Source organism: Trachemys scripta, chromosome 16 (assembly GCF_013100865.1).
Source record: "Trachemys scripta elegans isolate TJP31775 chromosome 16, CAS_Tse_1.0, whole genome shotgun sequence".
NCBI classification, from domain to species: Eukaryota; Metazoa; Chordata; order Testudines; family Emydidae; genus Trachemys; species Trachemys scripta.
The window spans coordinates 7,935,011-7,949,806 of NC_048313.1; the positions used below are offsets into that span (position 1 = coordinate 7,935,011).

General features: G+C 55.2%; 2 protein-coding genes across 3 annotated transcripts in view; both read right to left on the reverse strand.

The window, feature by feature from the left end:
- Window positions 1–3,880: 3,880 nt before the first annotated feature.
- The window catches only part of LOC117888569 (cytochrome P450 2A13-like), a 36,223-nt gene continuing 25,307 nt past the window's right edge, over window positions 3,881–14,796 (reverse strand). The window contains exon 10 of one of the 2 annotated variants that reach the window (XM_034792101.1): window positions 3,881–4,537. Coding sequence is in view for 1 of the 2 variants with exons in the window: in XM_034792103.1 (XP_034647994.1) it covers window positions 4,575–4,756 (182 nt within the window). In the remaining variant the exon portion in view is untranslated. The other variant, XM_034792103.1, reaches the window with a different exon arrangement.
- Window positions 6,450–14,368, reverse strand: LOC117888576 (cytochrome P450 2A13-like). Its single transcript, XM_034792111.1, is given in 8 exon segments — window positions 6,450–6,886; window positions 9,142–9,283; window positions 9,809–9,985; window positions 10,597–10,757; window positions 11,374–11,523; window positions 13,525–13,687; window positions 14,106–14,177; window positions 14,180–14,368. Coding segments are annotated over 8 exon segments (1,395 nt in total). The 5' UTR covers window positions 14,288–14,368; the 3' UTR covers window positions 6,450–6,464.

A 14,796-nucleotide genomic window follows, 5' to 3' on the forward strand; every position in this document is an offset into this window, starting at 1 on the left:
TGATTAGCAAATAGCATGTAGTCACAATTAATAAATACATACCCTACTCATTAAGCATATGGGAAATGAATAATTACGGCTTGTTAAAAATCAATAATTAAGTATTAGCAATTAACAACTATTAATTAGTAATTAGCACTTAAGAGACCCAGTTATTAATAGTTAGCAATTAGTAGCAATTGTTATTTATTGACCATGAATGCCAATAATGTAACGAATCAGCAATTAATAGTAGCATGTTATAATTAGGAATAAATTAATGTAAAGTTTTGCTAACAACAGTGGGCATTGACGAGAGAGTGTTATCAATTAACGATCACTAGAAATAATATCATTAGGAATGACTATGAGCAAAGCCCGTAGAGCGTCGCCCGCACTCGGGTCTCTTTGCCCACAGCAGGGTCAATAGACCCCTGTGGGTCTGGCTTCGGTAACTGGATCAGCCATAGCGCCGCTGGGGTCACTGGGGCCAGACCCCCTAGCTGGTGTCAATCAGCCATAGCTCCATGGGCGTGAGTGGGGCCCGACCCCCAAGCTGGTGTGCCTGGCTCCACGGCAGTCGATGAGGCAGACCCTCGGCGGGTGGCTATTGGCACCGTCCCAATGGAGCGAGGCTGATCTACACTTGCTGAGGGCTGGCCCCGGGATCTGCACTGGCTGGAGTTGTACTGAGCCCTGCGTGGCCCTTGCCAGCTGGCGGGAAGTCCCCCTGCCGGCGCATTCAGCCCCGCTGTGGATTGCGCCGCACTGACCTCGCCGCAGCCTGACGGCGCCACCTGCTTGGAGGCGACAGACACCAGGAACGCCGGCCCGTACGCCGCACTCAGCTGCAGAGACGTGCACACCAGGGTGGGTACAGGGTGAGGGAGAGAGCGGGGGCATCGCCTCCACGCAGGGGATGGCTGGCCAGAGCGATGTGGGGGATTTGATGGCATCGAATCCAAACCCAGACCAGCAGTGCACTCAGGAGCCCGAAAGCTGAGCCGTAAACGTATCTGATCACAACTCAGAATCCATCCATCCGTTCTATCCTTCCAGCCCCATACAGAGCCATCATCCATCCACCTGTCCCCATTCAAACCCATCATCCATCCATCTTCATACAGAGCCATCTATCTACCCCCATTCACACCCATCATCCATCCATCCATCCATTCCCATTCACAGCCATCATCCATCCATCCCCATCATCCACCCATCCATCCCCATACAAAGCCATCTATCTACCCCCATTCACACCCATCATCCATCCATCCATCCATCCATCCATCCCCATTCAAACCCATCATCCACCCATCCATCCCCATACAGAGCCATCTATCTACCCCCTTCACACCCATCATTCATCCATCCATTGCTGTGAGACGGGAACAATGGCTCACCCGTCTCGCTCACCTCCCGGGCTTACGGGGTTCTTCGGGGAGCCAGGCGCCGACCGGGCCCTCAGACGCGTCACCTGGAACTTTCTCCAAAGGCCCAATCCAGGAAAGACCCCTCGTTCAGAGCGCTGAACTGGCCCCCAATGGGATCTGAACCCAAAGGGTTGTTGCAAGGAGGAGGGAGGTAAATTGTTCTTCCTCAGAGGACAGGACAAGAAGCAATGGGAGGTCTAGGTTGGACATTAGGAAAAACTTCCTAACTGTCGGGGTGGTTAGACACTGGAATAAATTGCCCAGGGAGGTTGTGGAATCTCCATCATTGGGGATTTTTAAGAGCAGTTTAGACAAACCCCTGTCAGGGATGATCAATACTGAGCCCTGCCGTGAGTGGAGGGGACAGGACTAGACGACGTCTCAGGGTCCCTGTCTGTCCTACGAGTCTCTGATTCTGTGTGCTCCTGGGCTGTCCTGAGTAGCGCTGGGCTCAAGCACATGCTTAAACGCTTTCCTGAATCGGGGCCTAAGGCTTGTGACCTTCGACATGGAGTTTCACAGGTGCCCCCGGAGCTGACCCCACGGCACTGGGTGAATTCTGCCCTTATGATCACCTGCCACATGCGATGAGGATTAATGATTGATGAAGGCGCACAGATAAGAAGGACAATGGCCCTTGGATCATTCCCCCGATACGCTACCCAGACCCCAGCTGAGATCAGGGCCCCATCACGCCGGGCGCTGCCCAGACCCACAATGAGAGACAGTCCCTGCCCCAAAGCGCTCCCAGTCTAACCAGATTCTCTTATGAAATTTCCACTTTCTTCCTGGGTTGGAATTGCTCCGATACGGTAATTCAGGTCACCGCCTGAGCCAATGGGCCTGATTCTGTCACCCTGGGGCCCCTCAGGGCCAGGGTAAAGGGGGCTTGAAGTGGAGGAAATGGCCCCTCAGAATTCCCCCTGCACGTAGGAGCTGTTGTAAGGGCCCTGCTCCCAACCCTTGGCCCAGGGGTCAGCTCAGGGGCGTGGCCAGAGCACACGGCACTGTGGCTAGGCTCTGCTCCCCAGGGCCCATAGGGGGCAGGACGTGAGTTAGGGTAGCCCTGAGGTTGCTCTAACTAACACAGAGAGCTGCCAAGGGGAGCTTAAAGCCACTTTGACACCCTGCTCCTGCCCCAGCCGCAGGGATGGGATAAATGTGTATGAGGCCATGGCCTTTAGGGGGTTTTGTTGTGATACAGCAGCAGCAGCGTCTGACCTTTTACCCTACTTCAGAGGTTTTCAACCTGTGGGCCGCAGCCCCCCTGGGGGTCCGCAGATTATGTGTGAGATTTAACGGGGTCCACACTTCCAGTTGAAATGGAAAACGGTTGAAAACCCCTGGCCCAGGGCTATGTGACAAGCGCATGATTTCGGCATCACAAATCCTCGTGATTTTCTGGGTCTCCACTGCTGGACCACACCAGCTCTTCGTCCAGGCTGGCCAAAGGCCGGGCCGGCTGCTGCCAACACATGGGGAGAGAGCGGCCTGTCCCTGGGAGCTGGGTTCTGGGAACGTTCATTGCCCTTTGCTAACGTGGCCGTGGAGCGGTCCCAGGCACCCGTTCAAAGTGCGGGCCCGGGATCCACGGGGCTCATTCTCCCCTGCTTGTGCCCGGGGTCGGCTCTAGAGCCGGGGGATGTTTTTTCAGTGAATAGTGAGTTTGCCCCAGAAATGCAGAGTTGGGGGCAGCCAAACTGTCCATGAACGTGGGTCAAATTCAGTAAATAGTTTGGTCTGGGGAAAAAAATTTATCCCCCCCCCGCCCCCCCGCCGACAAAACAGCCGTTGATCCTTTCCAAAGTCAGTGTTTTGCCTTTTCGTTCTGTTGGGAAGTTTGTTTTTCCATGTTAGGTGGTTTTTTCTTGGTTTTTCATTCTGGTGAAAAAAATTCACTTTCAGCTTGAAACAAACTGATATCCGTCCCCTCCACTCCCCCGCACTGAGCTCTCGGCATCTCGCACACCAGGGACAAAGTGAGTGCAAAGCTGGACCCATCTGTAGCGTGTTACATTCCCCTTTGCACTGGTGAAAGTGACCCCCCCCACCCCGACCGGGATCAGGGCCCTGTTGTGCTGGGTGAGAGCCTGTCCCTGCCCCGAAGAGCTCCCGGGCTGAAGAGAAAGAGACATGCCCAAGGTCACTGAGCAGATCGGTAGCAGAACCAGGATTAAACCCCAGATCTCTGGACGCTGAGGACAGCACCCTCGCCTCTAGGCCACGCTGCCACCATTTCTAGCTGGTGAATTTCAACAGAGACCCGGGCAAAGAGCGATGCATGCACTGCTCCCTCGCTACAGGGGGCAATGAAGAATGCCCCCTCCGAGCGGCATGTCCTTCCCTGGCCCCAGAGCAGTCACAATTTACTGCTGGTCGGTGTCAGCCATTGTCACCCACTCTCTGCCCGTTCCCCGCCCACCTGCCCTGGGGAGAGGCTCGTTAGCAATCAACAATCAGCACTCCGCATAATTACTGGGGTCTGACCCACTCCAATTTATTAGCTAATCAGACGACAGCTAAGCCAGCTTCCATGGGTGTTAGCGCAGGAGTTAACTGAACAGCGTGGCTCAGAGACCAAAACCGTGAAACCGGCCCTGCAGCCGTGAGCTCGGAGCCGTCTGGTTCCCATAACCCGCCTGCCCCAGCCTGCTGCCCCCTTCGGTTCTCACTAGCGCGGCTCCGGGCAAAGGCTGATCTTTGGAACATTTCCAAACCGAAATGTGACCGATTTCTCGCTGCAACGGCAGGGCTCTGCTGTTTATTCAGTATCTCCTGGTCGGTTGCGGTTTGCATCCGGCTGACTCCATCAAGAGAGCAGAGTGCTGGCCTCGTGCGAGCAGCAAACAGCTATTCCGCGGGATCCCGAAGCACCGCGCTGCTCTGGCTCACGGACTAGCTACGAGGCCTAGCAAGACACCTTTGGAGCGGCCAGGGCCAAGCACGGGAGGTGGGGGGGATGTAAAGGTGTCGGGGAGCCGGGATTCCCTTGCGCAGCGGGGAGATACAAGCTATCAGCTAGCCCTATGTGGCACTTTCACACAGCCAGATCCCCCCATTGGCTCCTTTTTCTGACAGGGCCAGGTCTCCACCTAATAAAGGGTCTGGTTCCTTTGTGTTTCTCCCTCCCCCCCAGAAATCCCGTCTGGCTCCGCGGGGCTGCTAGCGCGGGACCAGGCACATCTCGTAGCTGCGGGGCAGGGTGGCGAACCCAACCAGCTTCGGGGAGATGTCGATGTCTTTGGGCTCCACGGGGGAGCGGAAGCGGAAGTTCTGCAGGATGCTGGTGAGGAAGATGAAGAGTTCCATGCGCGCCAGCATCTCCCCGAAACAATACCTCTTCCCTAGGAGAGAGGACAAAGGAGGCGTCATGGCCCGGCCGCAGCAGGGTGCCAGGGCAGGTGAGACTCTGGGAGGGGATCTCACCCCTTGTCCAAACTCTGCCCCAGTCTGGAGCTCTGGCGGTGACGATTGTTGGGGAAATTGGGCACCGTTCGTTTGAAGAGCTGTAGAGGGGCCAGTTGCATGATGTTGCAGTGCTGGGAGGGGTTAATGAGGCAGATCTTTGAGCTCTCGACAGTCACTGACTTTGTGAAAGCAGCCGGCCGGATGCTCTGAGCCCTGCAGCTGGGCAAACAACAGGGGAGAAAAGTCCCCCTGATCTGTTCAGTGATCCTGACCCGGGACGGACAGCGAGGACCCAGGAGGACGGAGCAATAACACGCTCGGGAGGGAGATATTACAATCTGAAGGGATCACTGCGATCATCGAGCCTGACCCCAGCAGAGCAGGTGCAGGAGAATCTCACCCAGTGACTTCCGCTACTGAGCCCAGCAATCTGTGTTTAATTACAGCGTCTCTTCCGGAAAGGCAGCCGGCCTGGCTCTGCAGCGGGCAAGCGACGGAAGCTGTTCCAGGGGCTAATTCCCCCCCAGTCTTAAAAATTTGCACTTTATTTCTAGTTGGGATTTACCACCAAGCTTCAGCTTTCGGTCTTTGGCTCCCACTCCGCCTTTGCTAGATTAGGGACCCCGCGGCCGTCAGATCCCTTCTCCCCCAGGCGGTGCCGATAGACCGGGATCAAATCACCCCTTAACCGCCGCTCCACTGAGCTCCCGGAGTCTCTGTGCGGCGGGTTCCCCAGACCTCCAGTGCAGCCTGTAGCTCTTCTCCGAACCCTTTCCAGCTGGTCAGCACCGTGTGCGAGGCGTGGACACCGGAACCAGACACGGTGTCCCAGTCCGGGCTCAGCAATGCTGCATTCAGAGCTAACGTCGCCTGTCTGCTCCTAGGCCACATTCCCCACAACGCCCTGGGCAGGAACCCGCCCGATCGCGCCACTGGGAGACTGGCATTCGCTGGAGTGAGGGGCAAACGACCGAGCCTGGTTCGGAGAAAAGGAACCAGCTACTCCTGTGGGATGGCACAGGTGATAATTACCCCAGATGTGTCCGTCGGCCTCACCCGAGGTCAGGGTACCNTTCTGTGCATTACAGCACCGAGCGCGGTGGGGTCTGGTCCATGACTGGGGCTCCTAGACACACTGGGAAAACCCACAGTAAACATGGGACACCATGGGCCAGGTCCACAGCTGATGGACCTATGCTGATTAGTACCAGCTACCCAGACCCCGACCTAGATCAGGGCCCCGTCGCACCGGGCGCTGCCCAGACCCCAACTGAGATCAGGGTCCCGTTACGCCGGGCGCTGCCCAGACCCCAACCGAGATCAGGGTCCCATCACGCCGGGCGCTGCCCAGACCCCAACCGAGATCGGGGCCCCGTCACACCGGGCGCTGCCCAGACCCCAACCGAGATCAGGGCCCCGTCACGCCGGGCGCTGCCCAGACCCCAACCGAGATCAGGGCCCCGTCGTGCAAGGTGCTGCACAGACATAGTGAGAGACGCTCCCTGCCCCAAAGAGCTCCCTGTCTAAATAGACAAACAAAAGCTCATTAACTGCATGTATGTTAATTTAACAGATGGGGAAACTGAGGCACAGAGTGATACCCAAGGTCACACGATGAGTCAGTGGCAGAGCTGGGAATTGGACCTAGACAGAGGGTGGGGGGGAAAGAGAGTCACTCGAGGTCCTGTAGCAGGGCTGGGAACAGAAACCAGGTCTCATAAGCCCCAGTCTGGTGCCCGGCCCGCTAGACCACACGACTTCCCAGAGGCAGGAGGAGAACCCAGGCATCCTGAGCTCCAGACCACCCCGCTGCCTGGGGCAATGCTCAGCCCTACACAGCCATGGGGTGGGGCGGGGGATAGACACCCCGGGGCCTACCTTGGGAATAGTGTATCCCCGGAACTGGGTGTCCCTGGTCACCCGGCGCGCCAGGCCCATGGGGATGACGTCGCAGAACCTCTGGAACTCGTGGATGACGGCGTCAGTGTAGGGCATCTGGCTCCGGTCCTCCATGCTCGGGGCGCGGTTCCGCCCGATCACCCGGTCGATCTCCTCGTGGATCTTTTCTGTGGAGATGTGAGCACAGCTCAAAGGGGGGCCCGTGCGAATCCGGATTGATCCCGGGGGAACCGAGATCAGGATCTGGCCCTGCCCCCACTGTCGTCAGGGGGTGACTCTGGATTAACCCCGGGGGAACCGAGATCCGGATCTGGCCCCTAGAATTGGAATCTGAAATAGCAACGCTGACCCGGCGTTCCCTGACCGTCGGCTTCCTTTGACTCACGACGGAGCGACACAGACCGGACACAAACTCGCTGCCGAGCTGTGACTGTCCGGCCCCATCCGGAGCTGGTGTAAAGGGAGGAACCGCCGCTGCCCTCAGCAGAACCCGGCTGATTTACCCCAGCTGAGGATCCGGCCCTTTGCCTTTCCTTTGTCCCCCCGTGACGTTGCACTCCAAATGATTTTATGGAAATACGCTAATGCGGGTGAATATAATGTAACTGGAATATTCTTTATGCAAAAGGTCTCTTGTAAGGTATCATTACAAAGATTATAATCTCCTGAGTGTGGTCATCCTATTTGTATAAATGTACCACTCTTGTATCTGAAACTAGGAACATGAACTATAACTCTGAGGGCCTATTGTAATTATGCAAAGTGTGGGCCATTAATGGTGGTTTGGAATCTTGATGGCTCCCATTAACCAGGACAATTGACTGTGGATGGCTCTGTTTCTGGTCACTCAATAACAGACCTAAAAGTGGCAATTCTTCAACCAAAAAATTTCAAAAACAGACTCCAACGTGCAGCTGCAGAACTGGAATTAATTTGCAAACTGGACACCATCAGATTAAGCCTGAATAAAGACTGGGAGTGGTTGGATCATTACAAAACCTAAACTTAATTTCCCCAATACTAATTTCCCCCTACTGTTACTCACACCTTCTTGTCAACTGTCTGTAATGGGCCACTCTCTTACCACTTCAAATGTTATTTTTCCTCCCTTGGTATCCTGCTGTTAATTGATTTATCTCGCTAGACTGACCTCACACTTGGTAAAGCAATCCCCATCCTTTCATGTATTTATACCTGCTCCTGGATTTTTCACTTCATGCATCTGATGAAGTGGGCTGTAGCCCACGAAAGCTTATGCCAAATAAATGTGTTAGTCTCTAAGGTGCCACAAGGACTCCTTGTTGTTTTTGTTGATACAGACTAACACGGCTACCACTCTGAAATCTGTTTTACTTGTAAGCCTTCCTGTGAGTCAGGCTGGGAAGATTGGAGGCCGGAGGTCTCACAGGACATGTGGCCATGTCACCTGGGACTGGAATCCATCTTAAACCTGGTGCTTTTCCATTGAGAAGGAGGGGTGGGGACCCAGAGAGAAAAGAGTCCCGCCTTGTGCCAAAGCTATAAAAGGGGGTGGAACAGAACAAAGGGGGCTGCAGTCATGAGAAACCCCCTAGTTACCACCTGATCTGGAGCTAACAAGGACTGTACCAGGGAAAGGGTTGGGCCCAGACTAGGAAGGAGTCTAGCCTGTGAAAGAACTTATTGGAACATCTCTGACGGTGAGATTTATCTTCATTCAGTTTCTTACTGTATTAGGCTTAGCTCAGTGGTTTGCGCATTGGTCTGCTAAACCCAGGGTTGTGAGTTCAGCCCTTGAGGGGACCACTTAGGGATCTGGGGCAAAATCAGTACTTGGTCCTGCTACTGAAGGCAGGGGGCTGGCCTCAATGACCTTTCAAGGTCCCTTCCAGTTCTAGGAGATAGGATATCTCCTTTAATTTAATTTAACTTGCGTGTTTTGTTTTATTTTGCTTGGTAACTTTACTTTGTTCTGTCTGTTATTACTTGGAACCACTTAAATCCTACTTTTTATACTTAATAAAATCACTTTTGTTTATTAATTAACCCAGAGTAAGTGATTAATACCTGGGGGAGCAAACACCTGTGCGTATCTCGCTATCAGTGTTATAGAGGGAGGACAATTTATGAGTTTACCCTGTATAAGCTTTATACAGGGTAAAACGGATTCACTTGGGGTTTGGATCCTGTTGGGATTTGGGTATCTGGGTGCTGGAGACAGGAGCACTTCTTAAGCTGTTTTCAGTTAATTCTGCAGCTTTGAGGCATGTGGTTCAGACCCTGGGTCTGGGTTGCAGCAGGCTGGCGTGTCTGGCTCAACCAGGCAGGGTTCTGGAGTCCCAAGCTGGTAGGGAAAATGGGCTCAGAGGTAGTCTCAGCACATCAGGTGTCAGTCCCAAGGGGGTCTCTGTGACCCAACCCGTCACACCCCCTTTCCAGTTACCTTCGATCTCCGGGTATTTCAGCAGGAGCAGGAAGCCGTAGCGCAGGGTGGTGCTGACGGTCTCTGTCCCGGCGAAGAAGACGTTGAGCGCCGTCAGAACAATGTTCTTTAGGAAAAACTCAGAGGAAGGATTTTCCTTTTCCTTGAACAGAACGAGAAAAAAAAATGCCAGGATGCTTGTGAGAACTCTGGGGATGTGTCTGGGAACGGAATCCGTCTGGGACTCCAGTACACTGCACAGAAGCCAGGTCAGCGCCCATTAGTGTGGGGAGCTGCACGGACCCTGGCTGAAATCAGGGCCCCCGTTGGGGCGGGTGAGAGAGTGAGGGACAATCCCTGCTCCAAGGAGCTCACAGTCTCAGAGGATGGCTCTCCATCCAAATTGTATAAGTGGGGAAACTGAGGTACAACACAATGCCGTGATTTGACTAAGGCCACATGGGGGGGGGGTCAGTGGCAGAGCCCTGATCTCCTGAGATCCAGCCCAGTGCTTTCCTCAAAGCCCGTTGTTCTTCGCTATCTGTGGGGCTCGCTTTCTCTGCCCCAGAAGGTTTGAGGCCTGAACTGACCCCGTTACCAGTTGAAACCCTGGTTACAATCAGGCCGTTTGGTCTCTCAGGCCTGATACTGACAACGCTGAGCTGTCCCCTCCGGCTACGGCCGGTACCTGCTGCATTTTGACCAGGAAGCAGTCGATGAAATCCCGAGGGGCGCTGGGGTCCAGGGTCTTCTGGTTCGCCTTCACCTTCCTCTCGATGAACTTCTCCAGCCCCTTCAGCTGCTTGAACGCTGCGCGCTGGGGGCCGGGCAGGTAGCGCATGGTGCCCGAGAACATCTCGTAGAGCTGGGTGAAATGGAGAGCAGAGAGCCCGCTGAACACGGGGTGGGTTGAGAGCCAATCTGTCTGTCTGTCTATATCCATCCCCATCCCACTGACCTATCTATATCTATCCCCACACACCCTCTCTATCTATCTATCTATCTATCTATCTATCTATCTATCTATCTATCTATCTATCTATCTATCCCCATCCACCCTCTCTATCTATCTATCTATCTATCTATCTATCTATCTATCTATCCCCATCCACCCTATCTATCTATCTATCTATCTATCTATCTATCTATCTATCTATCTATCCCCTTCCACCCCCTCTATCTAGCTATCTATCCCCATACACCCTATCTATCTATCTATCTATCTATCTATCTATCTATCTATCTATCTATCTATCTATTTCCATTCACACTCTCTGTCCATCCCCCGACATTCCCCTGTATCTATTTCATACCCATCACTGCAGGTCCCAGGTTTTCCTCTTCACTTCCCTCCCAGCGTTCTCGCATCCCCCTCCCCCCCCCCCTCCCACCCCCGCCCCCCCCCCCCCCTGCAGCACAGTGCAGACATGTCTCAGGGCGGGGGGGTGGGGCCCCCCCCCCCCCCCCCCGGTGTACCTGCCCCCAGGCCGTGGCGGTGAAGCGGAAGCTCTCGGTGATCATGTGGAGCAGGGAGAGGAACTCCTTGTCCTCGTAGTCGAACCGGTCCCCGAAGACCACGGAGCTGATGACGTTGGACACCGTGCGGCTCAGGAAGTAGGTGGGGTCAAAGGGCAAACCTAGGGGGTACAACCAGCGTTGGGTGGGGCACAGGTGAGCCGGGGGGTTGTGCCACAGACCGTCTCTGCTGCCACACCCCCCGTGGTCCCTAGGGACCTCCTTCTCCCTGATCTTGCAGCCGCCACCTGCCATGTGGACACATGCCTGTAAGCTCCGCCCTGGGCAAAGGGGGCCACGAAGCCTAGAGGCGAACACTGGACTAGTTCTCTCCAGCCAGCAGCGCCATCAGTGGCTCTGCCCCACTCTGGTTCCCAGGACCGGGGCATCTCAGCACCATCTTCACCCTGTTCCCGACCCCCCTTCTCGGCAGGACCGGGGGTCTGTCCTAGAGCCAGGAAGAGAACAGAGATCTCCTGAATGCCTTGCTCGAGCCCTGCCGGGATGACCCATGCCTGTTTCCCCGCCCGCCTAATGGGATAATGCTCCCAACCTCCTTTGTAGACCACTCTGGGAGTGACAGACAAACCCTTCTCTGAAGTTAATTGGTGTGGGGTGGAGAGATGGCTGATTAACTGCCGCTGTGGGGCTGGCTCCATATTGACCCCAATGGAGCTCTGGGCGGTTCCCACCAGCTGGGGTCTGGCCCCCAACTCCCTGGCCCCGGCACCGACAAACCTTTCGTGCCCCGCAAGGCTTTCAGCAGGAAATGAGCCTCCTCCAGGATCCGCTCCTCGATGCCTCGCTTCCCCACCCCGAAGTTCCTCAGCGTGGTGATGGAGAACCGGCGCAGCTGCTTCGCCCGCTCCCCGTTGCTGAAGGCCACTCCTGGGGCGGGCAAAAGAGCAGAAGGAACCAGATGACTGGAGGGTAGCTAATGTGACACCAATTTTTTAAAAGGGCTCTAGAGGTGATCCTGGCAATTACAGGCCAGTAGGCCTGACTTCAGTACCGGGCAAACTGGTTGAAACTATAGTAGAGAACAAAATTGTCAGACACATAGAGGAACATAATTTGTTCGGGAAAAGTCAACATATTTTTTGTAAAGGGAAATCATGCCTCACCAATCTACTAGAATTCTTTGAGGGGGTCAACAAGCATGTGGACAAGGGGGATCCAGTGGCTATAGTGTACTTAGATTTTCAGAAAGCCTTTGACAAGGTCCCTCACCAAAGGCTCTTAAGCAAAGTAAGCTGTCATGGGATAAGAGGGAAGGTCCTCTCATGGATCAGTAACTGGTTAGAAGACAGGAAACAAAGGGTAGGAATAAATGGTCAGTTTTCAGATTGGAGCGAGGTAACTAGTGGTGTCCCCCAGGGGTCTGTACTGGGCCCAGTCCCATTCAACATATTCATCAATGATCTGGAAAAAGGGGTAAAGAGTGAGGGGGGCAAAATTTGCAGATGATACAAAACTACTCAAGATAGTTAAGTCCCAGGCAGACTGCAAAGAGCTACAAAAGGATCTGTCAAAACTGGATGATTGGGCAACAAAATGGCAGATGAAATTCAGTGTTGATAAATGCAAAGTAATGCACATGGGAAAACATAATCCCAACTAGACATATAAAATGATGGGTCTAAATGAGCTGTTACCACTCAAGAAAGATCTTGGAGTCATTGTGGAGAGTTCTCTGAAAACATCCACTCAATGTGCACCGGCAGCCAAAAAAAGCGAACAGAATGCTGGGAATCATTAAGAAGGGGATAGATAATAGGACAGAAAATATCTTATTGCCTCTATATAAATCCATGGTACGCCCACATCTTGAATACTGCGTACAGATGTGGTCTCCTCATCTCAAAAACAATATATTGGAATTGGAAAAGGTTCAGAGAAGGGCAGCAGAAATGATTGGGGGCATAGAACAGCTGCCGTATGAGGAGAGATTAATCAGACTGGGACTTTTCAGCTTGGAAAAGAGATGACTAAGGGGCGATATGCTAGAGGGCTATAAAATCATGACTGGTGTGGAGAAAGTAAATCAGGAAGTGTTATTTATTCCTTCTCATAACACGAGAACAAGGGGTCACCCAATGACATTAATAGGCAATAGGTTTAAAACAAACACAAGGAAGTATTTCTTCACAAAACGCACAATCAACCTGTGGAACTCTTTGCCAGAGGATGTTGTGAAGGCCAAGACGATAACAGGGTTCAAAAAGAACTTAGATCAGTTCACGGAGGACAGGTCCATCAATGGCTATTAGCCAGGCTGGGCAGGGATGGTGTCCCTAGCCTCTGTTTGCCAGGAGCTGGGAATGGGCGACAGGGAATGGACACTTGATGATTCCCTGTTCTGTTCACTCCCTCTGGGGCACCTGGCATTGCCCACGGTCGGATGACAGGACACTGGGCTCGATGGACCTTTGGTCTGACCCGGTCTGGCCGCTCTGATGTTCTTATGAGGACTGAAAAGTTGACCACCCCTGAGTTTTGAAAATTTATTGAAGTTTTTTCCTTTTGGGGGAAGGCAGGGAAGCAAGTGCAAAATGCCAAATGAAATGCTGAGAGGGGGATATTTTAAAATGATGTCACCGCCCCCCCCCCCCATCTAAATGAGAATCCCTCCCCCCAACTGAGTTTGGACCCGCTCCACAGATCGATGACTGAACTGAGACGCGCCCTGGCCCTCGCCTGGCGGGGCTGAGCGGTGGATCTGTCTCCCAGGATCTAACCGCATAAAGACAGCTATTTTCGGGATTGCTGGGAACGGCCCAGCCAGCCCCTGCCCCAGGTCGAGGTCGGCATAGAGTGACTCTGCCCCGGCCGGGACCTGCCCCCTCTGCGCCCCCCCCGGCTCGCTCCCCTCCCACGGACGCCACTGACCATAGCCCTGGGCGATCCAGTCAAAGGTGGCTTGTTCCCCGCGCCCGCTGAAGGCCTCGGCCTGGTCCAGCAGGGCCTCCTTCACCGCCTGGTAGCCGCACAGCACCACCACCCACCGGGGGCCCAGGTGGAGGGTGTAGACGGGGCCGTAGCGCTCGCTGATCTGCCACGGAGACGCCGTGTGGGCCGGGGGGAAGGAGCGTCGGGGACACACAGACACATGCCCTGCCCCTCCTCGCCCCCCACAGAGCACCCCTTCCCTGCCCGTCCCCTGCTCCCCCATCCCCATCCCCTGCCTTTCCCCTCCCTGCCACCCAGCCCCCAACCCCAAGATCTCCCCCACCCCCAGCACAGCCTGCCCTTCGCCCCTCCCCGCAGACACACCAATCCCCCCCCCATCCCGCACTGCCCTAGTGCCCTTCCCCGACATCCCCCCGGCCCAGAGATACCTGGAGTCACAGAAACTCAATAAAGCGCCTAAAGGCTGAGCCGGTCGGCGGCTCTGAGGGGGCGTTGGTGGGAGCTGGAGACCCCTCGAGGGGTCAGGGCTGCCCAGGACATCCCGGGACGGGGCCACCCACCTTCATCAGCGACTTGCGCATGTCGCGGAGCTCCACCTGCAGCAGGTTCCCGAGGAGGGGCAGCGGGGGGGGGGCCCCGGGGGCATTGCCCCCCGGCCCTGCATTTGCCGCCAGGTGGAGAGGAGCAGGAGGCAGGACAGGCAGATGACCAGGACCAGGGCGATGGCTCCCAGGAGATCCATGGCGGGTGAGAGCCTCGTGCGCTCCGCTGCCCTTCTCCGCGCTCCAGGCGGCTATATACCCGGCCGGGGGGGGGGGCTGGCATCTGCCTCTTGCACAACCCACTTGTGCAACCGCGATCTGGCTGCCCTCCACCCCCGGGGGGGCGGGAGAACAAGGGGTTCAGGGCTCCTGGGGCACAAGGGCTGCAGGGTCACCGTTTGCCCGCCCTCCCGTCGGGCCGCTCCCAGTTCACAGTTTTTTCCAGTTTGACCAAACATCGTTGCCGGGGGGGGGAGGCTGGGAAAGCTTCAGCCAAAGACATGGGGCTGGAAGGAGCCGCCCAGCCCAGCCCCCAGGGAGCGCAGGCCACCCCCGTGGAGAGTCCATCGTGCGCCGCATCTTCCCCAACGCCCCCTTCGCGCTGGGTCGCCGGTTCGCCCCCCGCTGCTCCAGAACCGCTCCCCTGTGAGGGTGAGACGCCTCGTGAGTCGTGCCCAGCTCCTCTGCCAACCTTGTCCCGTGGCTTCCC